The 27,063-nt window shown below is 36.5% G+C and overlaps 2 protein-coding genes across 13 annotated transcripts in view; one reads left to right on the top strand and one right to left on the bottom strand.

The window, feature by feature from the left end:
• Positions 1-1,104: 1,104 nt before the first annotated feature.
• On the top strand, positions 1,105-11,233 carry LOC128856529 (odorant receptor 2a-like). Of its 2 annotated transcripts, XM_054091833.1 has the most exons (5): positions 1,105-1,164; positions 1,485-1,570; positions 4,522-5,117; positions 5,193-5,553; positions 10,971-11,233. In XM_054091833.1, exons 2-5 carry the CDS (start codon positions 1,523-1,525, stop codon positions 11,019-11,021), a joined length of 1,056 nt encoding a protein of 351 aa, XP_053947808.1. In that variant the 5' UTR covers positions 1,105-1,164; positions 1,485-1,522; the 3' UTR covers positions 11,022-11,233. The 2 variants fall into 2 exon arrangements, with proteins under 2 accessions (XP_053947808.1, XP_053947807.1); XM_054091832.1 differs by lacking the exons at positions 1,105-1,164; positions 1,485-1,570 and having other exon boundaries at positions 4,345-5,117.
• Positions 11,234-15,688: 4,455 nt separating this feature from the next.
• Positions 15,689-27,063, bottom strand: part of LOC128858157 (DNA-binding protein Ewg) — a 32,421-nt gene continuing 21,046 nt past the window's right edge. Inside the window, exons 2-8 of one of the 11 annotated variants that reach the window (XM_054094184.1) lie at positions 25,062-26,018; positions 24,794-24,997; positions 24,108-24,389; positions 23,670-23,801; positions 23,457-23,601; positions 19,001-19,128; positions 15,689-15,944 (exon numbers count right to left, since the gene is read on the bottom strand). In XM_054094184.1, the coding sequence (XP_053950159.1) occupies positions 15,747-15,944; positions 19,001-19,128; positions 23,457-23,601; positions 23,670-23,801; positions 24,108-24,389; positions 24,794-24,997; positions 25,062-25,844 (1,872 nt within the window). In that variant the 5' untranslated portion in view covers positions 25,845-26,018 and the 3' untranslated portion in view covers positions 15,689-15,746. Of the gene's footprint in view, positions 15,945-16,655; positions 19,129-23,456; positions 23,602-23,669; positions 23,802-24,107; positions 24,390-24,793; positions 24,998-25,061; positions 26,019-27,063 lie in introns of those variants that run through there. The other 10 variants (XM_054094188.1, XM_054094185.1, XM_054094187.1 and 7 more) reach the window with 10 other exon arrangements.

A 27,063-nucleotide genomic window follows, 5' to 3' on the forward strand; every position in this document is an offset into this window, starting at 1 on the left:
TTAGCCTTTTCTTTTCTATCAAACCCTTTATGGTCCATGACCAAAAACAAAGTTACCGTGCTATGAGAGTCTCAAATGTCAATCGAATCCTTCTAGAGGTCTTGATGTCGTTTCGTACGGACCCACAGCTTGCGGAAAATGATAGCTCATCAATATTTTGGCCAGGTTTAGCAATTTTTCGTCTTTTTTCTTTTTGCTAAAAAATTTCGTCGATTTTTATTTTCAATTATTTTTTTCTGACGGTAATGCCTCTTTTCTCCATATAACAAATGCACTAAATTTTTTTTTATATCTAGAAAATTATAAGTAAAAAATTATGAAAAATCAACAAGATTTTCCAGCTACTTCAAACTTGCACTTTATTGCAGTAAAATATAAATAAATACAAAATATATAAAATAAATTGAATAAGCTACAAAATTGTATACAAGAAATCTCGCTGGAAATTCTAATTAAAAATAGTACACTTGAATTTATATGCTTTTTGTTAGACAATAAATTATTCCTTTATACAAAAATAATTAATATTCAAAAAAACTGGTCAAAATGTTGGTATGCTATCATTTTGTCGCAAAATATTTATTCAGTTTCCGTTTCCCTTTCTACAAAGGCTTTCGCAGACAGAGTTGCAGTTTTCTTTGTAAAATTCCCACTCACCACATCATCAGTGTTTGCTTTAAGAAGTAGTTTAATTTGAAAACTCAGTAAAATGTTTTTAAACCACACAAAAACAGAGAATTAGTTAACCACGTTGGTAAATGTTTGTCATTGCACACTTTCACTTGTCGTGTAGTGTACTTATTGCCCGATTATTGCACCAAGGTCGCGTATAATCAGAAACAAAAATTATTTTAAAGCATTATTCTTACTGGACATATTTGTTGAATACAGCAACAAACGGAGGCGAGACGAGTTGTTGCTGCCCTCGATTACTCTATAAGCAAATTGATAAGGATAAAAGTAAATATTTAGTTTGTTGAAGTAAAGTATAAATAAAATTCAAGGTAGGTGTGTAGGGCAAGCTAGGGCTGGTTAATTTTTTCAATCACTCATTTTGTCATTGGCAGATTTTTCACGAGATTGGCATCATACCAGCGATACGAACAACATTTTCAAATATGGAAAACTCACTTCCAAAGCGGGCATAGAAACTATTCGAATTTAGTAAGTTATTCCACTCGAACTACTATTATATCAACCGCGCCTTTTCTACATAAATTTGCGAATCGAGAATCGGGCTTGTAAAATGACAATACAGGCTTTCTTTTATTAAAAACATAATGAACATTCAAAAAAAGAAAAATAGTCAAAATTCGTCAAAATGTCATCGGGCATAGATCATTACTCTCCATTTATTTTTCATCGAAACGCCCATTTTTTATTTTCTTATTACGAGTATTATATTATTATTATTATTATTTTTTTTTTGATGATTGATTGACGATTGACTTTTTTGATTAATTACTCTGATACTTCTGCTGCAGCATAAATAATTAATGATATCCAATTATCAACTTATTGAATGGTTCAAATGGAGGGCCAACATCTGGAAGTCACATTGGGATTTAAAGTAAGTAATTAGGTATTGATATACATTCACATATAAATAAATGCTTAAGTACATACATACATATGTATACACATGACTATTGGGGTCACAGACATTTCCTAGTGAAATGGGTTGGTGCGCGATTGCAATTCGGGAGTAAAACCCATTGCAGTACCACTTTCTTGGACTAGAGTCTCATACCATCATTATGTAATAAACAATAAATATTGCAGATGGCTGTGGATTCAAGGCTGCCAGACATCGAATTAAGTTAGAATTTAGACAGCGAAGTCGCGTTCTGGCTAGAGCTGATAAGTAGCAGGGAAAGTATTCTTCCTTTCCCTTTCTTCTCATTCCTGTAGTTACGTTAGAAATAATTAGAGCGAGACCCCATACGCTTCCCAAGTATTCCCCAATTACTGTATTAATGAAAGGCCGGTACAAATTGATGGAAGGCATAGTTCTGTGTTCGCTCCTTCTAGACCAGACCTGTCTACCTTATAGGTGGGCTTCATGGTCCATATATTGTGGGGTATATACTGGGCAGATTTTACTGATTTAACATCAGTTCTCCTCCCAGTTAGCTCATCCATGAAGTAGATTGCAGAAATATAATACAGGGTGGCGCACGAATCGTGCTACGTATATCTGTTACCAGGGACCCAGTCTACATTGAATTGCTACTTTGAAGTAAATATAGAGATTTTACGGCTGCTTGACTGTCAAACGAAATAATGATCTCTTCATGAGATCTCTGTGAAAAAATTATTTTCAAATCAAAATTACGAATCAGTATTCCAGAAATTTTCCTAAGTGTCCCAACCTGAAATCGGTATTCGTCATATATTATGTATCCGTGAAGAGAAGATTCAATAGAATTTCGAGAGTCTTGATGGGTATAGATGGTACTGCTCTTATGATAAGCAGGGATGCTGCTCTTTGCAGTTTGCCCTTGGATAACATTGTTTTTTAACAATTCACCCCCAGGCTGGGAAATGCTTCCCTGATGCTGTTAGTGCATAAAAACTCAATGAAAGGGCTAGAAAAAATAACCCAAATTGTAAAATGTCCTAGGTAAAGCCGCATTGTTTTTCAAATGTGAAAGTCCCATCGAATTCGATTTATCTGTTACGGAAAATAATGTATTCAGACAGGCAAGCTACGTTTTCATAAACGGTCTTACTAGATTTATACACCATCCATGTACAGCAATTTTTAATAATATTTTCAATCTACACTTATGACAGTCCTACAGTGCAATATACGCCAATTAAAGAAGGGTTAATCTTCTTAATACTGCACATAAGATTCTATCAAGCGTAGTGTGTGAATGACGAATTCCCACCATCTATGGACTAATTGGACCTTATCAATTTTGGATTAGACCTGGTAAATCACCCATCAACCAGGTATTCACAGTCAACCAAATCTTGGAAAAGATCCGTGAGAAGACACTCGAAGCACACCACCTCTTTGTCGATTTCAATGCCGCGTTAAGAGTATCCAGTTACTAATGTATGCCAATCTTATCGACACCTGTCACCTGCCAATCTTAGCTCTGTTTAATCCAATCTAGTTAAGGTAGCGAGACGTGTAGATCTAGAGGTAAAGGCATTTTCAAGGCAAAACGAAGTATCTCCTGCCATCACACAAAAAGGCAGCGCATTCACGCCTTAACAACCTCGTCACCGTTGGCAATTTAATAAAGTAGAAGGCTTCGTCTACTTAAAAACAAGCATCAATACTATAACCACATAAGTATTGAAATCCAATGGCATTGTAATCCTCTTGCCAACAAGTGCTACTTTAGACTGAGCGGGCATTTGAGTAGTAAAATCCTCTCTTAGCAAAAGAATGCTCTATAGGTCCCTCATTATATCCTAGTATACCATACGACGGCCCTTGGACTGGTCGAGAGAATTATTCTGAAGAGGATTTATGGTCCTTTGCGCCTTAACGATAGCGCTGAAACGCTCAGCTCTATAAGCACAGACATGGGCATAGTGCAAATAATTAAGATTCTGCGGCTCACATCATACGAATAGGCACAGACACTCTAGCTCTGACAGTATTCGAAACGATGACTGGGAGTGTTAGCAATGGGAGAGGAGGGTCTCCACTGCGTAGGATGAACCAAGTGGAGAAGGACCTGGCGTTGATTAGCACGTGAAATAATCGACTGGTGCGATTTGTTGAACTAAATCGCTTAGGCGGTTAATGTACCAATAAAAGAGAGTAGATAATAGAGTTTTCTATTATTAAAAAAATAATAATAATATTTTAAAAGAGTCCGTTTTGTATGTTCTCAGCAATCTTCTTTCCTAAGCTGTCACGGTAAGCAATTTGAGGGCATTCATTGCCACTCCAGCCATTTACATACATATATATTCGCTAGTGAGCCTATTGTGACACCTTTTTCGTGCGTTTACCTGCCTGGGAAATTTTGTATAATGATACCCACACAATCAGCAAATTTTTACAATGCAACTTTCAGAATTAACTTCAAACAATTATAAAACTTATAAAAAGTTACTTTTAAGAAGTAATTTTGCGAATCATTTATCGCTTGAATGTTTGTCACCAATCCAAGGACAGATATATGTAGAGAACTGCCAATGGTGCAACAAATTGCCAAAGTAATTTACAGCCTTGAAATTTTCCGTACTATAGATATGGGTTTATGTGGATATCTCACTTACATATGTATACATTAACATGCAGCCATATATAAAGAGCTGGGCTATGCCTACTATTATCAGTTGAAATCTGCTCATAGGCTTTTGAAACTTCTTACGATGTCAATGTTAAGAGTAAATAGCTGGGATGCTTTCAAGTATCATTGGCGTGTTTGGGACTTAAGCGGCTTCCGTGGACCGAAGAGGCGCTCGCCTTGGTATATTCCCCACCTGTTGTATGCAATTATTGTAACAATTCTTTTTCCGATTTTTTATCCCATCTCCTTTGCCGTGGAGAGTATACTTGCAGATAATCTAAACGACTTCTGTGAAGTTGTCTACGTGGCCATGTCCGACGTGACACTCAGTGTGAAGTTTCTCACCTTATTCCTCGTACGTAAGCAATTGTTGGAATTAGCAGCTATACTGAAGCGCTTGGACAACAGTGCCAAGACCAAAGAAGAAATAACTGTTCTACAGGAAGGCATTGATGCATCTAAAAAATGTTTCCTCATCGTTTGGCGACTATTTTATTCTGCTTTTGTCACCAGTCATTTGGTGGTGATTTTCTCTGCCGAAAGACGTCTAATGTATCCTGCTTGGTTTCCGCTTGACTACAAAGCTTCATGGACTAATTTTTGTATTGTATATGGCTATCAAACGATTGGCTTTTTAGTGCAGTGTACGCAAGCTTGCTCGGTGGACACATACCCGCTGGCCTATATCCGTGTCCTTACCGCACACATGCGCGCTCTCTCTATACGCATTCAACGAATCGGATTCAATACCAATAGCAGTGATTCTCCAGAGAATATGCATTTGACAAAGGATGAAATGGAACGCAATTACGCTGAGCTCGTCTCTTGCATTAAGGATCACAAAACGATTATCGAGTACTCCATTTTCCCATACAAATATAGCGCACAATGAATTTTCATTACATTTTATATTTTATATTCACTTTTTAGGTTATTTTCAACTATACAAAAGACCATCTCAGGCACATCTCTGATTCAATTCGTCGGCACTGGCTTCTCACAATGCAGCATAGGCGTGTATATGCTCTACGTTGGCTTCAATCCCTCGATTATGTTGAATATGACTATCTTCTTCGTAGCTGTGACATTAGAAACACTAATCCTCTGCTATTGTGGTGATCTCTTTTGTCAAGAATGCGAGGAGCTATCAAAAGCCATCTACAATTGCAATTGGACAGTTCAAAGCAGCGAATTTAAGAAGGCATTGCGTATTTTTCTCTTTCATTCGCAAAGGGAGAGTGTTTTGAAGGCCGGCAACTTAGTACCTGTAAATTTACAAACTTTTTTAATGGTGAGTTAGTTACATATATGTATATGTGTGTACTAGGTTGCTCAATAAGTTTTGTGATTCGATAAGAAACACACAATTTTATGAATTGAAATAGACTTTATTATTCAGCATAGTCTCCCAGAACTTCAGTACACTTATTCTAATGAGATTCCAATTCATGAATTCCACCCCTGAAGTAAGAACCTGAAAGGGCTGCAAAATATGCTTTCTCAGCTGTTATACCTCATCAATTGATGACAAACGCTTTCCACGCATACATTTTTTCAGGCCTGAAAACAGATGGAAGGCGCTGGGGGCCAAATTGGGTGATTACGGTGGATACTGCAAAAATTCGGGATTTAATTCATGGATTTTAGCAATGCTCTTGGGACATGGTGCATTGCCCTGATAAAAAATTATTTTTTTCTTTTGCAAACTAGGTCTTTTTTCTCGATTTTTTCCTTCAGCTGGTCTGTAAGGTTACAATTATATTTAGAATTCATTGTTTTGCCAGTTTGCAAGTAATCCACAAAAAAATTCCTTTCGCATCCCCAAAAACTGACCTTCTTAGCAGATTTCTGGAAACGAACTAGTTTTAGAGCCGAAGAACCACTTGTAAACTCTTGTTTTTATTTGGGATCATGGTGATAGGCCCAAATCTCATCCATAGTGATGAATCGACGCACAAAATCCACTTAATCCTTTCGAAAACGCTCTAAACGTTACTGAAAAAGTCGCATTCGAATCTGTTTTTGTTACATTGTTATCGAATGCGGCACCCATTGCGCATACTGAAACCCAGCTTTCTAAAACCCACTACTTCAGTCAAAATATTGCTTACACTGCCCAATAAGATGGTTACGGCTTCTACTAAACCTCTTTCAGACACTCGACGCTTGTCTAATACTATATCCTGTTTTGTTCTACAATTTCTGGTGGTGTTGCTGTTTTTGGATGTTTGAGTTTTATAGGAAGAAAATAACTTAATTGCATGTTACGCTTTTGTGCTGATACTCGTATCACCAAGAAAAGTTGCACACTATAGTAAACTTCAGGATCCGATGATCTCCTATTTATTGTGTCATAAAATTTGAACGCATTGGAGTACGAGCAAGCATGGGAGGTTCAATTCAATTTACAAATTAAAAACTCAGAAAAAGTTTTTTTTTAATTTGAATTATTTTTTTTTAATTAATTAAAAGGTCGAGCCAAGAAGCACAGAGAGATTTGGTAACTCCTAAAACACTCAGGCTAAAAAGCCCATTCTTTGGTAAATCTGATAATATCCTCCAGTTTGAGAGAACGAATTTTACTTGTTCTCTATTCTATCTTGCAACAGAATTAAGCTTCTTCTTGCATTCTTGAACAATCTTTGAGGTTTGCTTTAGCCTAACTGTCACTAAAGTCTCCAATCTGTTTCCCACTCCATCTCCTCTCAATTATCCATTCAGCTACTTTCAGAATGTGAAAAATTTCCATTTGGAAAACAGATGCCATTCCTCCCATAGCGTAATGATACTTATTACTCTCGTTTAAATATCATCTGGCTCCAGAACTTACTTCATTCTTGAACCCATCGGTAAAGAAAATATCCGACAAATTCTCTTTCAACCAGAAAATGTTTGGAAAATGCCAAAAGAAATGACATCATGTTGCATCAATATTTTCACGATATCTTTTATAATTTGCAAAACGAGTGAAATGTGCTTAGTAGCGTTTGGAAAATCTGACCGAAGTAGTTCTGGGATCTTAAACAATGGTGAAGTGAAACCAAGTATGCAGTATTCCTTATCATTTCAGGAAACTATGATTAGTAGAAACAAGGGTCTGACGTTTTTGCGAACTGGATGCTGAAACTGCAGAGCACATCTTCAGCAAATATGCAGCTTTCGCAAGAGGAAGGCGCATACACCTTGATTGTGTGCCTCTAAGCCCATTTGAGATACGAAGCAAAGAGCCGAAGGGGGTACTATAATTCATCAGAATCCTTTAATTAGAGGCTAGCGGTCGAGGACAATAGACCACATAAGAGGTTGCTGTGGATTATGGTTTGATACCTCCATTGGTTTCTTAGTTACTTTCTTGTTTTGTGAACAACTAGAGGCCGCCGTAGCCGAATGGATTGGTGGGTGACTACCATTCGGAATTCACAGAGAGAATGCAGGTTCGAATCTCGGTGAAACATCAAAATTAAGAAAAACATTTTTCTAATAGCGGTCGCCCCTCGGCAGGCAATGGCAAACCTCCGAGTGTATTTCTGCCATGAAAAAGCTCCTCATAAGAATATCTGCCACTCGGAGTCGGCTTGAAACTGTAGGTCCCTCCATTTGTGGAACAACATCAAGACGCACAACACAAATAGGAGGAGGAGCTCGGCCAAACACTCAAAAAGCATGTACGCGCCAATTATATATATATATAGAGGTTATATGGTAATTTTTATAAAGACTGGTTTTACTTTACAAGGAAGTTGTAATTAATATTGTTTTAAGAGTGAAATGCTGCAAAACCGTTGGCGATACTGTTAACGTATTTAAAAAAAAAAAATAGCTTCTTCGGGCATTGATGTTCAGGAACAAAAAGAAATCATTAGGTGTCAAATGAAAGCTGTAAGGAAGATCACCCATTAATTTGATCTTTTGAGTGCTCAAAAACTCTCTTATGTGAGCCAATACGAGAGAACTCATATTGTCTTGGCGGTTGGTTTTCCTTAATTTCCCGAAAACGTCTGACAAACAAATGGTTGCGTCCACGCAGAATTGGCTGTTTTAAGTTTCTTTAGTGGTACAAATGCGACACGTCCAGGTTTTCCCAAAAAACGGGCGACCATTTACCTTGAGGTGTTTCTTCCACGAACATTTTTTGTTGAATTAAGCTCACCTTGGAATACCTGTGTTGTTTCGATTCCAGTGTTGTTTCTGGCTCAAATGTACAGATCCAAGACTCGTCACTGTTATGATGTCATAAACGTACTTCGAACTACCGTGGCTGCATTTCTCCAACAAGAAAAATTGCTGTTGGTGACCATATGCTCATGCAATATTGAACTAATGCCCAAAGATGCAGCACCATAAAATAAATTAGTTTGGTCCTTCTAAAAACCCCTGAAATGGTTTTTTTTATAACTTGGTTATTTGATATCCGATTTTGTAATAAATTTTGAAGTACTTGAGATTGGCGAACCAAAAGGGATATCTTAGCGGAGTACAAATCTGCGTAAATAACACAACTATGTAAAAATGACTTCAACACACAAAAAGAAATAAGAAGCAAATATAGAAATACTCAAAACTAAAATAATGGCATCCTATTTTTGAAAATTAGAAGGCCTGAAGAAATCATATTAATTAAACAAAAGAGCGTCAAACAACTTGAAAAAAAGATTGAGTAAGGTATATAGGAGGGCCGTTTGAAAAGTCCGTGCAAAGTCAGAGATGTGGCATTACTGGTGCGTATCGAAATTATGTTTCGTTAGTAGCATCTCTCGGAAAAACACATACCCAATTTCTGCCAAAACGGTATTTTTTTTTTTTTGTCATTCGTTTGAATCGGTGAAGTCGAGTGATTTTCCTTTTCTATCACAACAATGCAGCAGCTCACGCTTCAGAAGTTGTGGTCGCAAGATTAATATAAATAGGGTTCCATCTTCACATAACCACTATTCTTCAGGTTTGGCTCCCGCGGATCCATCTGACTACTATGATATTTGCTCACCAATTGGAAGAAAAGGCTGGCGAGAAAAAGATTTTATTCAAACGAGGAGGGGATTGCTGACATGAATAGCTATTTTGCGAGCTTCGACTAAAATTATGTCGAGAAATGAAAAAATGTTTATCTCAAACAATTAAGTAGTTTTTTATTTTTGCACGGACTTTAAAAAAAAAAAACATTTTTAGAAGGAACAAAAAAAATGTTATGCTAGCTGGGTAGATTATACACTTTAAAAAAAGGCATGGAATATTATGGCTAAAAATTTACGGAGAAAAATGATATAAGAATGAAAATAAGAATGACTCCATCAAACCAATTTTTGGACAAGTTAGGAAAACAGTTATGGATTTAAATTTGACAAAAGAGCAGATGCCTTAATTTGGAAGATATTTGTTCATAAAACTCTGATGTTTACAAAAGAAATAAAAGAGCTTGGATAGCCTTAGCTTTATTTGAAAAAAAGCCTCAGTACTTGCGACAATCTTGGAGTTACGCAGGGTGATGTCCTTTCACCCTTGATTTTTAACTTCTGTATCTCGAAACTCCGCCAATCGCTAGAGAGAGTCTCCCTGATCTCCTGTGCCGACGACTCCACGATAATAGCTTTGGGCAATGACATTGATGACCTCTGCGTCCAAGTAAAACTTTCCCCCACGAAGCCCACGGCGACTCTCTTCACCACCTGGACAAAGGAGATCAACTGCAACTTAAGGTAAAAGTTGACGACACACCAATACCGTCTGTTAATAACTCCAAAATCTTGGGAGTTACCTTCGATAGTTTGCTCTCCTTCTCAGCGCATGCAACCGCTATTGCCACTAAAGTCCGAAATCGCAACAAGGTCCTCAAATCGCTTGCCGACAGCACTTGGGGACAAAGACAAAAAAATGTTGCTATCGACATTTAAAGCAATGGGCCGGCCGGTTTTAAACTATGCTGCGCCGACTTGTCAAAACACTGCGACAGGATGTCTTTTGATATCTCCACTTCAACATCTACACGACGAGACCCATATGCTCCCTGTAAAGGAGCATAATCAACTGCTCAGCAGGCAGTTCCTATTAGCGTGTTACCGCAGGTCTTACCCATGAGGACACCTGCTTGAACCTGAGCCACCTCCCAGGCACGTCAGAAGGTATCTACCTAAATTACGCGGTCGAGATCTAGGACAAATCAGACCGACAATTACTGGATCGGACAGTGTACAGACAGAAAATTAATGACATTCATCGGGAGACTTATACCACCTTCTTAAGCTCCCGACCACCGAATGCTGTCATCGGAGTCCAACCACCGCACATTGCAGGCGAAGAGCTCCAACTTCTCCGAGAGTCCCGCGTAACCTTGGCACAATTACGTTCTGGATACTATAGCATGTTAAACTCCTACCTATCCACAACTGACCCCGACATACTACACACAAATATGTCCGGCATGTGAAGGCACCCCGCACGACACTAACCACCTTTTCACGTGCCCCACCAAACCCACTCATCTATCACCCCTCTCCCTCTGGACGCAACCTGTCAAAACAGCTAGTTTCCTGGGCCTGACGTTAGATGAGTTAGATGACCAGTGATTTACACTACACTGACAGAGCAAAGTTAACTGCTACAACAACAACAATAACCTCCAGAACCAACCAGAAATCGAGTTTCTACTGTAATATAATATAGCCAACACATTGAATATACCTTTTTAAATACCACATTTTTTTATTATTTCAGGCTATGAAGTCCTCTTACTCCATGTTCACACTGCTAAGCAGCTTCAAATAGGAATTGAAATACATTTTTAATATGAGGAAATTAGGTGGTAAATATTTTAAATTTGTTTCGTTTTATTTGTGACCTTTTTTATAAAATCTATTTCGTTCACATTATCTGCTTAAACATATTCACTAAGCTTAATAAATACATGAATACTATTCTACTTATAGATTTAAATACAAATTAGCGATTTCTTTTATTAGAAATAAGGAATTTTATTGTTGCACATAATTTTGTAGCTATAAAAAATGACTAGTTTCGTGTTAAACCGTAATTACTTGCATAAATAATGTAGTAATGTATAGTTTTCAATTAGATTACATTTTATTTAAATTTATTTAACATTAATTTAATTTTTGCAATAAAATAAATTAAAAAAATTTGTTAATATAATTAAAGTAAGTAAAAAAAATTGTTATTATAATATTATTAAAATATGTAAAAAAAATATGTAGCACATCGAGTTGACTAGAAATGATTACCGAATTTGCACAAATTTAAAATTATATTTAAGTCGACAGTTTCTGACACTCAGTTACATAAATTTTATTTATTCATGTGTGTATGTGTATAAATATAAATACATACGTTTTTAACTACATTTTCAGAAAGGTATATTTTAAGTATTTTGTGTTATGCCCTTAACTACATTTTTTTTGAGTAGATACATAATTTTTTGGGAAAATATTTACATCATCATTTATTTGAAATTGCATGTTTATGCTTATATGTATATGTATGGTATATACTTATAAATTGGCAACTATATTTAGGATTTCAATTTAAATAAATACACGTATTGCAAAACGAATATTTCTCAAATTTTATTCATTGTATTTAAAGGATTAAGTTTCATTTTTTCTTCGTCTTTTTGTTTTTGTTTAATTTTAATGGTGAAAAATTTATGACAAATAGTCTCCTTCAAAACTTACTATCCATTTTATATGCGTACATACATAAAGAGGCATATCACTGATAGCAACAGTTATTTCATGCGCCGTATGTATGTGAGCAATTTTAAATATAACCCTACTTTTCGAGTATCTTCCATGGCATTACTTTGTGTTACTAGTTGAACGGATTTCTAGCATAGCTTGCTAGGTGTACTTTCGAAGTATTATGAGGCTATCACTGAACAATATTATCAAACACCTACCATCTGCAATAAATAACTTTAAAATATTCGAGAGCAACATTTTTCGTTTTTTTGAACCGCTAACAAAAGAGGATTGTAGATTGTAGTCAAACAAAAACAAAGATAAAAACAAAACAAAAAACCCAGAGCCTATGAAACATAAAAGGTATTCCAGAGTGTGGTAAGCAAAGTCGACTTCAGAAGTAATGCTTTTGACAGTTCTAATACGAAAATCTGTCAAAACTCCTATTTGTAAGACATACACGTTGTTGTTGTAGCAGCATAAACAATCCCCATACATATACTGGGAATCCTGCTGAAGTGCGAGTTCTTGGTCGGATATAAATCCGGGTCGTTCCGGTTACGTAGAACCGACTGTCGTGTCAAACTCTTTTGCATTTTTGTTTAGCGTATAAAATATGTATGTATATAAATACATATGTGCGTAAAGCATGCACACGAAAAAAACTAGTCGATTGCGTAAAATTTACTGTAAATAAAAAATAAGTATAGCTATTCATAGTGTTTGTTATTATTAATTTAACGTATTCCATTTTTGTAACTTCTACATAATCTTCGCTTCGCTTCGGTTCGGTGTTCGGTTAAGTGTGATCTTGCAAAAACTGTAAATTGTCCGAAAAGTGTGGGAACCTAGGTGTTAAAAATGTTTAACTAAACCTTGCCTGCCTGGGCATGCCGTCCGAATGGATACAAACTCTCCGGCTCTGAAAGTATTTGATGCGGTACCAGCTGGTGGAAGCAGAGGAAGAGGAAGGCCTCCTCTGCGTTGGAAGTATCAGGTGGAGAAGGACTTGGCTTCACTTGGTGTGTCCAAGCGCGAGAAAGAAACGACTGGCGGGCTTTGTTAAACTCGGCCAAAATCGCGTAAGCGGTTATAGCGCCAATCAAGAAGAAGAAACCTTGTCAGTGGAACGAAGGCCTGAAAGTGGAAGAAAGGATTTGTGTCGCAGTCAAAGAAGCGGAAAGTCATTATCTCAAAAAAAGCTGACCTTTCACTTCGAGATGTCGCAAAATAGGTCTATATAGTATGTCGAAAGTTTACGTCCAAGAAGTGCGCAAAAGTTAAGGTTTACATACAGCCCAGCATGAAATTATACAGTCAATACATTCTGTCAAAAAAATATCGGAAATTGTTCATTTAACAACATACATATGTAAGTCTAAATTTTTTTTGGTGGAATGTTGGTACAACTGCCCTCTATAGTATCGCAGAGTTTGAGTTTGATTTGTCAATTAGCTTGTTTTTGGCATTTAATTATATCAGTCAACCGCAGGTGTGCTCTGCAATTTTCACTATGGATAAAAATATCTAACAAAGAATTTGTCTTAAATTTTGTGTTTCGAATGGAAATTCGTATGCCCAATCGTTGAAAATGTTGCAGAAAGCCTGTGGCGAGTTTGCTTTATTAAGAACAAGGATCTGCGAGTGGTATAAGGCTTTTGCAAAGGGCCAAGAAGTCGTTGAAGATTTGCCCGGATCTGGCCGCCCATCAACGTCGTCAGCGGATGAAAACGTCGACAAGGTCAAGGAAATGGTACTGGAGAACCATCATTTAAGTTTGAGGGAGGTAACTCGTGACCTTAGCGTGTCTCACGAATCAATTCGCAACATTTTACCCCATCGATTGGGCATGAAACGCGTGACTGCTCGACACGTTCCAAGAGAATTGAATTTCTTTCCAAAAATTCATCAGAAGACATGCTTGAGCAAGTGAATTCAGACCCCAATGTTTATCCAGTGCATCATAACAGGTGATGAGACGTGGGTATATGAGTTTGACATGCAAACCCTGAATGCCGCTATCCACATGAGCCAAACCCCAAAAAACCACGTCAAAGTCGGTCAAAAGTGAAAGTCATGCTACTCGTTCTCTTTGATTATCATGATTTTGTGCGCTCGGAATTCATTCCAAATGGTTCTACGGTAAATAAATAATATTATCTGGAAGTTATGCGACGTTTGAGAGAGAATGTGCCCAATTTGTGGAAAAAAAACTCATGGATCTTGCATCATGATAACACACCGATTCACATGGATCATATTGTGAACACTTTTTTGACCAAAAGCTCTACAAATATCATCGAACTACCACCGGATTTACCCCCTGTGACTTTTTCCTTTTCCAAAAACTTAAATTGTCCCTCCGCGGACGCCGCTTTGAATCGAGAGAGGCCCTTAACGAGAATTCGCTGAAGGAGCTGAAGAAGATCTCTTCAAACGCGTTTAAAAGGTGCTTTGGTGACTGGACTAATCGTTGGCATATGTGTATGGCTTCGAATGGAGCCTATTTTGAAGGCGACAAAATAAATTTTAATGATTAAACAATTATTTTGCGTTTTATTAAATAATTCTCAGTACTTTTTTGACAGAATGTACAGCCATAAATATGCCTGTGTTGTTAAGGACGATGAAACATACGCCAAAGTAGACTTTAAGCAGATTCAGGGCGCTGAGTTTTATACTGCAACGAAGAGAGGAGTTACAGGTGCCTTTAAGCTAAAAATGTTGGACAAGTGGCCTAAAATATATTTGGTTTGCCAAGCAATCTGCCAGTGTGGTATGAAAAGCAAACTGTTTATAGCCACGGGCACTATAAATCAATAAATTTACGAGTATAAGAAGGAGTGTTCGCAAAATCGTTTGCTGCCATTCATAAAACAACGTAAAGACTCAGTTCTGTTCTCGTCCGATCTAGCTTCATATCATCATAGTCGTCTTTCTATGAAGTGGTGAAAATCACGCGGTAAATATTGTTCAAAATCACCACAGTCCACCAAACTGTCCACAATTGCAGCCCATTGGAAAATGTTGAGCAATTATTAAAAAAAAAATGCTAAAATGAAAACAGAAATTAAAAACTAGCAGCAGTTGAAATGAATAGGCAGAGAATGGCAGATACCGTAACAAAAACTGATTTCCATCGCCTGATTAGAGAAGTTAAATCTTAAAAAGATGTTTGTAGGTTAGGTTAGGTTTGTAACAAAGGTAATTGATATGAGATTTTTGTTTAACAAAATAAGCTTAATAAAGAAGAAAGTAAAATATAAATCGTTTCGAAAGCTTGTACAAGTTTGATGTTATAACGGCTTTCGCCCGACTAATATTTTTCGTGTCCATTCTTTATGATAAAAAGTAAGCAAACAAATATATTTTAAGACGAAGCAGACTGCCAGACAGTGAATTAGAAAATCCAAGACCTATTTGATTAAGCTAAAAAATAGTGCGTTAATATTTGTGATTTTTGTTTTGTTAAAAATCAAAAAACAGAGCAAATATAAAAATCGAAAATAAAATATGCATGTATATATGTATGTAAATATAATACTACCTTTCAGGTACATTCAATTAGCTTATACATATGTATGTATATACCTATGCAAGTACGATCTATCAAAAAAATAATAATAATAATCGCCTTTATATCGCATTTTTTTCTAAAAATACATGAATGAACTTATTAAAGCATTTGTAAGTGTATAAAAATAAACGTATTTCAGCACATAAAAAAAAAACAACATATATATTGTAAGTTAAGTTTAAATTCTTTGCCTATCAGTATTTTGACTTGGTAAGTAACTTATTGCTCCATTATTATGGTATCCTCAGCCTTGACATTGCCGCCGGTTATAGCTTCCATTGCCTTGCTTAGGAGTGTGGCGTCCTTGAGGCTCACGACTTGTAGCACTTGCGGTTCGGTGCCTGGCGCACCCTGTATCAACATCTGTTGCATGCCGGGCGAAACCGTTATGGTTTCTAACTGATCGCCATTTTCCACCTGCAAGATAAATTTAAAAATACTTTTAAATTATAATGCAAATTGCAGTACAACAATAAATAGGTACGTTCGACTACTGTTATAATTCCTAGACAGAAAGGCATTATCAAGCGGCGTGTAACGCATTTCCTTCTGTTATAATGAAATTTTTAAACTTCATATTTATAGACGAGCTCCACAAAAACGAAATATTTCATTTAGGTAGGGAACTGTAAATAAAAAAATAAAAAATGCAATAAACAAAAAATCAAATAAAAAGCAACTACAAAACTTACTTTAACCATTTTTTCGCTAAAAAAAAATTAAGAAAATTATAATTCCATAAGGAAAACAAATACAAAAGTTGTCAGGATTATGTGTGACATTTATTGCAATTCAAATCAAATATTTTGGTATTAGCTATATATATTTACAATGATCAAGAAAAAAATAATAATAATATGATTACAATAAATTACAATCATAATTCGAACTATGTAAGTAAACAAAAATATTTTAATTTTCAAACCGAAAATAATTATTATTACTTGTAGACAGGCATAGCCATTTTCTAAATATTTGCTTAAAACAAAACAATCAAATTGGAAATGAAACAAAACAATAATGGTGTAATATAAATTCATTAAAAATTTGCACAATTCGCTATTCTAAATAAATGTGTCGAGAATGGGATACCAACACGTTTCATGATTAAAGTCGCGCAAAACGACAAAAAATAAATAAAATTTTTATACAATTGCACTTAAAGTAGGTCGTTAAGAGCTTGCAACCAATGTATAATGGATTATAGTAGTTTCCAATTAAAGGGGGAAAATTTTAACAAAGAACTTCGAAGGTGTAAACTATTCACTACAGTTTTATGTAAATAATCGCAATAAAATTATGGCAAAAAAAATCGATCGGCTAGATATGCATAATTTAATTGTAGGTCTCTATTATTTGTATCCAGAAATCATTCAAAGAAATAAACTTTGCTCTCTATATTTACCCGATTTTAAATGGTTTGTTTTTTTTCAAAATGTTGACTATTTCGATTACAAAGCTCAACGACCTAAATTTTTCTAACATTTGTGCTGTTGGAAAACATATTTAAAATATGGCATACACATATGTGTGTGTGTGTGTATACATCTATGCGTGTGTAGAATATAATTATAAACTAAATAATTAATTTTTGGTTTTGTTTCGCATTAGCAAGTGGGCTCTTTGATGATCAATTCGTTATTTTAATTTTATGTTATTTTTATGCTAGGAACATTTCGAATTCTTCATTTCAATGTGGGTTCGTTACATCAACTTTGGTTATCAATTAAAAATTAAACGTAAACACTTTACGTAAAACAACTTAACATAAAAATCTACCAATTGGATTAATATGAGTGTATAAGTATATGTGTGTATACCTATACTTACAAGCATATGTATATGTATACATTGCAATATAATAAACTATAATTAGGAAAAAAAACGTAAAGTTGCAAATAAATTTATGAAATGCGAAATTTATGTATAATTACAAATGTAAATTAAATTGAACTACATTGTAAACAAGCAAAAATATAATTAACAAACAAAATTAAACAACAATGGCAAGTACGGTTCACAAACATTAAAATTAGAAGTGAATTATTTAAGACCGATTTCAGATTTCTCATATTCATAGCGAATTTCAAATTTCGAATTTCAAATTGCTATATTTCGCAGCTGGAGCTGAAACCTGGTCGCCAAATAGTGAAATTCACTGCGCTATGTTTCACATTTCACATTCAAAGGCACTTAACGGTTTAACTAATATATATTATCCACTGTCCATCATTTTATATCAACGTTAAATTTATACATTTTTATGTGCGTCTATTCAGCGTTTGTAATTTGGTTATTATAATATATACATATATATGTATATATATGTATTATATATTATATGTATGTTGACTAGATACAAATTGTATGCTTTTTTCTTTGTATGCCTGCAAACACTTGAAAAACACCGTTGGGTTGTAAGTGTATGAAACGTGGGGTGCATTTGGCTAAGTTATGCAACTACAAAAATCAATTGCATTTATGTAACTACAGCGTGTGTGTGCGTGTGTTTGTTTCTTTCTTACTCTATTCCTCTCTCCCTCTTTCTCTCTCTCTCTCTCACTCTCTATTTCTTATTAGTTCTCTAAATTTTCTATTTTTATAATTTTTCTAGGCACTCCCGAAGTGCCTGTATTTGCCTCTGAGCCTCTTCCATCACCAGCACCAGCTCCAGCATCCGCTGCAATTTCACTCGCACCGCTTGTTGCCTGTCTGATTGCTTCACAGTCTATAAACTCTATATTTGACGGTGGTATCGTTTCGCCGTTAGAGTTACCATTATTTTCGAGTTTAACGGGCAGCACTTTGCCGAAAGTTTGTTTACGGCGCTTGTGTATGGCCCTCTTACCGATCGTCGAAGTGGCTGGTGTTTTAGTGAATTTTTTGTTCACCACATCCCCATCTCCACTCGACCCTACTCCGGCAGTGTCGTTGCCACTGGCACTTGCACTACCGGTTGCTACGGAAACACCAGATGTGGCTACCATAATTGGCAATGACAGAGGCACTACAGCAGCTGCTGTAGTTATATTCCCGAATTTATTGTTATTATTTGTATTGATAGAGTTGTTGTTGTTTATGGCGGCAAAGCTAGCGGCATTGATGAATATTTTCGCTGCAGTTGGGATGGCCTGCAATTGTTGTTGGTGTTGTTGTTGCCGTTGTTGATGCGCGTGCTGGTGGTGCTGGTTGTGATTGTGGTCGGCGCGGCTGCTTTGACTAGATGTATTATTACTTAAATTAGGTTGATTAAATATTTGGCAACTTGTCGCATTATTATTGGCTATATTTGTTTGGCTTTGATTTACAGTCGTTGGCAAGGCTGCAGTTGGAGCTGTTGCAATTAAGCGCGCACCCAGCCCACCCGGCGCTGCTGTTAAAGTGTAACACTGATAGTGATTTCTACTATTGTTGGTATTATTGGTGTTGTTATTGTTGCTTCTACTATTGCTACTATTAGCATGAGAATCTACCTGCATTGGAGTGATGCACACTGTGCCGTCACCATTCGTGTGAATCTGTTGTATGTTGGCCATCATGGATTGGTACATGGAAGCGGAAACTGGTACTGTTATCATATTGCTCACCGATACGGGATAACCTGTACAAAAATATAAAATACATATAAAATTATAGTTGAATGTTTTATTTCTGTATTTATATGAATATCAACAATAGTAAGATATGCAAAAGGAATGTGTTTGAAATGCCCCAAACGAGGCACAATAACTTAATTTTTCCACGGAAGAAAATATCCTTCTTAACTTAATTAATTTTTAACACAACTTTTAACTGCTTCCTGGTTTATCTTGTTATTGTAGCAGCTTAAGTAATCTCTGCCTAGGGCTGAAAAACGTGGAAGCTCTAGGGAAGGTGTTGTTAACTGCCTCCTGGTTCGTCAGTTTGTTGGTAATTACCTAAGTGAATCGGAGAAGATTGACTACTTAAGCAAGTGGAAGTTTGATGGAGCGAATACTGTAAATACTGGCTGCACCAGCTAAACGCAGTTATTCAGCGTTGTCATTTACCAACCGGTCGACGTCAACATACATGTTTTCGATACGTCAATTCAGTACAATTTCAACCATGGATCGCTTTACACTGAAACAAAGCGCTGAAATAGTGACGCTATACATCGGAAATAGTCGTTCTATTGTTCTAACTCAACGCGCATATCGCAAAAGTATCGCGGCAAACAGACACCGTCTGACAATACTATTCTTCGTTTGGTGTCGAATTTTTTTGAGCACGGGACAGTAGGAGATCGTCAACATGCCGTTCACCAACGACCAAGGCGTTCTAATGAACTTGTTGAAGCAGTGAGAGAGAGAGTGTTGCCCAGAGCCAACAGTGTCGTATCGTCGTCGCACTCAGCATTTGGCGTAAAATTTGTTTCCGTATAAGGTGCAATTGACACAAAGAATATTGCCAACAGACCATTGACGTCACTTGGAATACAGCCAAACAGTCGCTCGAATGGTTGACACTGAACCCAGTTTGGAAGCAAATTTTAATGACTACAAGTAATGAGCTTAAGGCAAACATTCGTGTCGAAATCGACGCTATAAAACACGAAATGCTTGACAAGGTGATGACAAATGCAGAAAAAAGATCGCATTTTGTGATTGCGAATAAAGGTGGCCACTTGATTGATATTGTATTGAAAAAATAGTTTTAATACATTGTAAATAACCAAACCAAATAAAAATATCTCACTTATACAAATCAGTTGTTTTTTCAGTAGGTATTCTAGTAGGTACAGTGTACTCTCTATTAAGCGGACACCTAAGGGATTGACAAATTTGTCCGCTTATGGGAGGTGTCCCCTCATGGAGAAACTGTAAAATAAGATAATAATATGTTATGGGAGAGTTAACGTGCTATGGAGGGTTGTCCGCTCAAGAGAATAAAAAATTTAAAAAAATTCTTAAGGATTTGTGGTATGTACTGAAAAAAGTGTCCTCTTATGGGAGGTGTCCGCTTAAGAGAGGTGTCTGTTAGGAGAGAGCACACTGTACTTGGACCATGACGTTTTTAAAATCATGGAAATGTTCGGCATGTTCTCTAATTCTTTTCCGAATGAATTTCAACGATTAGTTATTGTCATAAAATATCAATGAAACTCACACAAAAATTAAAATTCATTGGAACTTTCTGGCAATTGTATGAAAATTTACTTGGAGGTGAATTACAAAACCTGCCCGATTATTACATTTCGAGAAAAACAGTCGAATTGAAACTTAATTAGATATACCTATTTTGCGCTCTGCCTCCGAGAATAATTTTAGTAGAGAGCCTTAAACTTATGTCTCTGCTATTAAGGTTGGAATAACTCCTTATATTTATTTTATTTTTAATCCTAAGTCTAATAGTTTTAAAATTATGGCCTAGGTAAGAGATATGGCCTCAAGCTGTCTCAAACGTTTGTGCAAAATGCATTTGCCTTACTGTTATTCCCAAACCCAAAATTATTCATGAAATTTTGTGCGAGGAAATTTAAGTAACGGGTGGCGCAAAATTAACCATTCAACTTTTTACTAAAAAAAAATTATTCTGAATGACGGAAATCTTTATTTTGACCCTTACATGATCCATTGCTTGTATATTTGTATACTGCTGCTGTCTAGCTCACAAGTGTCAAATATGATTGCCGTAGGACGATATTTGCAAATATTATAAATCTTTCCATAATTGATTAATTTTGCGCCACCTGTTATATAAACATAAATGGAGAAGTTTGTTTGCTGTTCCCATATGTTTTGGTATTGGTATGGGCGAGTTCCCTGTGAAGGTTTATGAGTTCGTTTTGACCCGCCAGCAGGCATATTCAATATATATAAAAAAAAAATTTTGCAATAAATGGGATCGCTGAATAACACAGTTGTCGAAATATTTACTTTTACATATAAAAATTCTGGTTTATTAAAATACACCATTAATCCCAACAAACTTTCGAAACAAATTTAAATTTCAAAAAGTGGTGGTTAAAGATGTATCCTGAAGCGCTTGAAAATGGAGCATAATAGTGCCTATAGAAGGGTAATTCTTACGGTCTATGCTGCTCACATATTGCGCATTTGCTTGGTATGTTGCGCTTTATTCTGCCAAAGTAGGAGTTTAATTTGCTACATTAACAGGAAAATGATTGCGTCAGAGTTACGTGGTCGAGTAAACTGTGTGGTGATTTTTCTGTGTTTATTTATTTTTAATTTTTATTTATTTGTTTTTAATTTTATTATTTTTTTTTAATAAATTTTCTTTTTTTCTAGTTTTTTAATTTTATTAAATTTTTTTATTTTTTTTTCTTGTTTTTTAATTTTATTCAATTTTTTTATTTTTTTTTTGTTTTTAATTTTTTTTTCTGTTACTTTAAAAAATTAAGGAATCAACTATTTAATAGTTTCTGGGTTCAGTTCCCACTGCGGTTATTTTTTTACTAAACAAAGTTCTAACAGCACTCACACCACAGCACAGCTCTCCGTGTCTATATGTGTATGTATGTACAGGGTGGGCCATATAGCGTTTGCTTTTTGAACCACCTATTTTTTTGAGAATGGTAACACAAATGGCTTGTCAAATGTGTTCATAATTTACTTAAAGGTTTGACATTTACGAAATGGGACGCTATACGCTTGAACAAAATTGGGAAATATTGAAAACCTATTTCCAAAGTGGTGAGTCTTCTTCTTTTTTTCTGATGAAGCTCATTTTCACATCGGTGGCTACGTCAATAAGCAAAATTGTTGGATTTGGGGCTCAAAAAATCCACACGTTACTGTAGAGAAGCACATGCATCCACAACGAGTCGCTGTTTAATGCGGTTTTTGGTCTGGCGGCATCATCGGGACATTTTTTTTCGAAAATGACCGAGGAGCCGCGGTTACAGTAAATGGCGAGCGTTACCGTGACATGCTCAACGAGTTGTTTTCAAAAATTGAAGAGGATGACATGGACGACATTTGGTTTTAACAGGACGGTGCAACTTGTCACACTGCCAAAGTTACTCTCGAACTTTTGGCTACCGTTTTTGAAAACCGAATAATCAGCCGGAATTCCGATATCAATTGGCCGTCTCGGAGCTGTGATTTAAGCCCGTTGGACTATTTTTTGTGGGGAGCCGTTAAGGACAAATGCTATGCGAACCATCCAGAGACGATTGATGCTTTAAAACACGAAATCGAAGTTGCCATTCTTGAAATTGGAGCCCAAACAATCGAAAATGTATTTAAAAATTGGGTTGATCGAATGGTCTACTGTAAAGCCAGTCGTGGCAGCCATTTGAAGATATTATTTTCCATTTATAAATGACAATGTTCAATCTTTAAAATAAAAAAAAAGTTTGAAAAAATATTGATTAGTTTTTTTATAGCCGATTCAAAAAGCAAATTTTACATGGCCCACCCTATATATACATATAATTGCCGCTTACACCCTTTTTGGGTGTTTGGCCGAGCTCCTACTCATATTTGTGGTGTGCGTCTTGATGTTGTTCCACAACTGGAGGGTCCTACAATTTCAGACCGACTCCAAACGGCAGATATTTTTATGAGGCGCTTTTTCATGGCAGAAATATACTCGGAGGCTTGCCATTGGCTGCCGAGGGGCGACCGCTATTAAAAAAATGTTTTTCTTAATTTTGGTCTTTCACCGAGATTCGAACCAACGGTCTCTCTAGAATTCCGAATGGTAGTCACGCACCAGCCCATTCGGCTACAGCGGCGGCCATGGTTACTCAGGCAATAAATTCTACAGAGCAAATACTTAAACGACTGAAAGTACAGCTTTTATTGAAACTTGCACACACAACCGTCGCTCGATTCATAAGGTAAGGGGCTAATATGGTTTTTAAGGCAAAAATTAAGCTAAAAAATGTTTGTTAATAAATTTTTAAACAATCAGAATGAGTCTGATTTTTGCTTTCTTTCTTACCTTGCCCATCTTCAGCAGTTATATATATTTGACCATCCTGAGCCACGGTCGCCTCGGTCAGATCAACAGTCATATTCTCATGGCCGTTGACATCACCCAAACTCTGTACAGTTTGTATAGTAGCACCACCGTCACCTTGATGCAGCTGCAACAAAAAAAATGCATTATCTAAACTTTCTTGTTCAACTATTTAAATTATTTAATTCGACTTACTGTGGCCACGCCTTGCACCTGAGCCGTTGTACCGTCGGGTAGAGTGATTATTGGATTATTTGGATCCACTTGTATGAGAGACACTGTGCCGTCAGCATTCTGTATTGTCGATAGCACTGTTTGCGTGGTATACTGCAAATAGAAAATCCAGATGGGTAATTATTTACTAACTGTTCTTTCCGTAAACCAAATACAATAAAAGTAAACAAATTAAAGTGAAAAAATAACTCGGAGCTACAAAAAATGCAAAGATTTAAATCCAAAAAAATATATAACACAAATACAATAATAAGCAAAACAAATTTCACGTGTTAATAATGCAATAACTTAAAAAAAACTATAAAAGTTGAAAAAGGAATAATTAATTAAAGAGAAATCAAGACACACAACATCAAAAATTGTATTCGTGATATTTGCTACTTGTTTGTTAGTACGAACATCAACATCGCCCAAAGTCAGCGGTTCGATGCAAACCTGCGCGTTTGCAATACTCTGTACGGCATTCGTTTGCTGTGCTACCTGTGATGCCTGACTGGTCGTTTGGACAGGTGCTGTGCAAATTTCAATCTTAGTCGATGCCGGGAGTGTTGCGGTGGTTGTTATGTGTTGGTTATTGGTGCTCTGAATGATTGTCGGCACCGTGTTGCCTTGCGTTTGTGCGCTGGCCGTATGTGTGGAGATCACCGTGCCGGCGCTGTTGATCTTTACTACGTTCACTTGCTATAGGGACATCGATTGATTATGAGTTAGTCAAATAATTGACAGATTTGCGATATATGTACGTATACGCTAATATATGAATTTTTTTTTCTTAATAAACAAATTATAGATTTAATAAACTACAATAATTTAAAGTATTTTACTGATCAGATCATAAAAATGCGTTGTATGCTTAAAATTTAACTTAGGACTTGATTAGCCTAACCACCATTTCCAAATTTCTTCATTTCATCCTATCCTGCATTTACAATTTCCATGAACTACTTTATCTGAATACAAGCGCATGCACTTAGAAATATTACGCTTGATTAGTTCTATAATTAGTTTCGTTTTCGAATTATTCCCTCCAATAATAATTCCCCCACTTATAAGTAGTATTTTCATAAACCCGACACTCCACTTACATTTGTTGTATTCGTTGCAGCATTAGCTACCGTTTGCACAGTTGTTGTCGACGTTAATTTATGCTCATCCATTTCATCGTCCTCCTCGCCATCTAGCATTTCAATCTTATCATCATCATCGGCGAAAGTTGGCAAGAGGTCCTCCCGTCCATGATATTTATAGCAATTGATGACGATTTTTCGCAGTGCATGAGTCCAGCTGATCTGTGGGTAAAAATAAGGCATTAAAATTCCAATGGCCAATTTAGTTCACAGTGGGATGACGCACTCTCACCTTCTGCTTGTCATCTTCCGAACGTGCATCCATGCGTACATTTGCCCAGGGCAATTCTTTTGGCCACCAAGGAGGTCGAGTCGATTCACGCCCCCAACCGGGTTTACCGCGTCCTGTCGAGTACTTTAACATCAAAGGAATAAAAGCGCGCAGTTGTGCCTGAGTCATTTTCTCCACCGGTGTCGGTATGCCATCGATAATAAGCGGGGGTAGCTCAAAGAGTGATGGATCCTCCTGCGGTGGTGGAGGCGCTTGTTGTGCCAATGCATTCTCTAATTCGTCCATCACAATATTCTTGAGATTACGCACTACATCCTCTAATGGCTTGGCACCAAACACTTTGTAACTTGTATTTGGTTTGCCAGGTGTCGCCACTAAGACAACTGCTTGCTTGCCCACCCGACCGGTGAACTCATAGATGATGCCGCGGAGTTTGCGCAATAAGCGATTTTGCTGTCGCTTTCGCACCGATGGATTCGTTTCGAATGAATGTGCACGTTTTCGTTTCTTCGAAGATGCAATGGCCGCTGCAGCTGCCACACCTACGGGACCAGCTGCTGCCAATTGATTTGCCACATCATCTTGTACGGTTATATGTGCCAGATCGGCATCATCATAAAGACTGTCATCGCTATTAATTAAATCATCGTCGTCATCATCTGACGCCATGCTCAACTGACCATCATCCAACATTTCGATTTTATATGTTTTTGTTGTTTGTTGTGTAGCATTAATGGTACCAGTACTCGTGCCGGTGGAAACTGTGGTCACATTCATGTTATTCTTAACTTATTCAATTATTATTCTTAAATATATTTAATATTATATTATTATTTTATGCTGGGCACAGGGCCCAATCTTTGGTTAAGTTTACAGTGCTTCTCAAAGTGACTACAAAAAGAGTAGCATTTGAGCACTGCCTCTCCACGGAAGAGTTAGTTATTTGAAGACCTGTAATGAAATAAGATAATAAAGAAGTTAATTTTGTATTTTTATTGTCTAAATTTTCGTCTTGTTTTATACGCCAGAATGTTTTTTAAACCAAAAGTATTAGTCTTAGGTCAATTTAAATTTCTACTATTGCTCAACAAACACTATTTTCGAAACCGCTTGACCTATGATATGACATCACATGAGTTCTTTCACTGCCGTCATAACCTTAATAAGATATGTTATAAGAAACATTCAGAGCTATGTATTTAAGTATGTATGTGTTCTTTCCACAGTCGACTGCCGCCGTGCCCGCGGGTTTGCCAACAGCGATCGACCCTCAATAGGCAATGGGAGTGCACTTGTTCTCATAAAACCCAGCTGTCGTTCAGAGGCGGCTGAATGCCAATGGAATGCTATAATTGGCATTCAGCAAACCTGAACCCACAGCAAGAGCATATAAAGGCAGGAAGATGTAGTTCCCGGCCAGTTTCGCTAGCAAAACTCGACTAGGAAATGTAACACACAAAAATCACTTGGAATTTAAACTGATTATTATTAGTTCCAATTGGTTTTTGGGTAGAGAATTTCCTAGTCGACAGTCCTTGGTCGAATATAAATTTGAGTCATTCCGGCCACGTAGACCACCGACTGCCGTAATTCTTTGATGACGAAGTGCAAATTTTGCTCTTGGATATTTGCCATTGGAAATGGGCAGTAACGAAATCCAATTTTCCCATAACCCTAATTTTTTACTTTGCAAAAATGCGATATTTCATTAGTTAATAAAGAAAAATTGCATAAAATTGGTATAGGGGCTGATCTAAAAGAAAATTATTTTATACTGCATAAAGTTGCGAATACTAGCTGAATCTCGATCTGTTGGAAGTATTGGTGTCACGTCTTGACAAGAGGTAGTGTATAATACTCTCCTCCGCCGCTTCCTCAACTATACAGTTGCGATAGAAACTTTTGGCTGGAAAACTCATCAACTTGCCCTGTAACCATCCCACAGTGTTTTGATACCAAACTGAAACGATCAATATGCATTGGAGCGATTCAATGT

This window comes from Anastrepha ludens, chromosome 3 (assembly GCF_028408465.1).
Source record: "Anastrepha ludens isolate Willacy chromosome 3, idAnaLude1.1, whole genome shotgun sequence".
In the NCBI taxonomy this organism is placed as follows: Eukaryota; Metazoa; Arthropoda; class Insecta; order Diptera; family Tephritidae; genus Anastrepha; species Anastrepha ludens.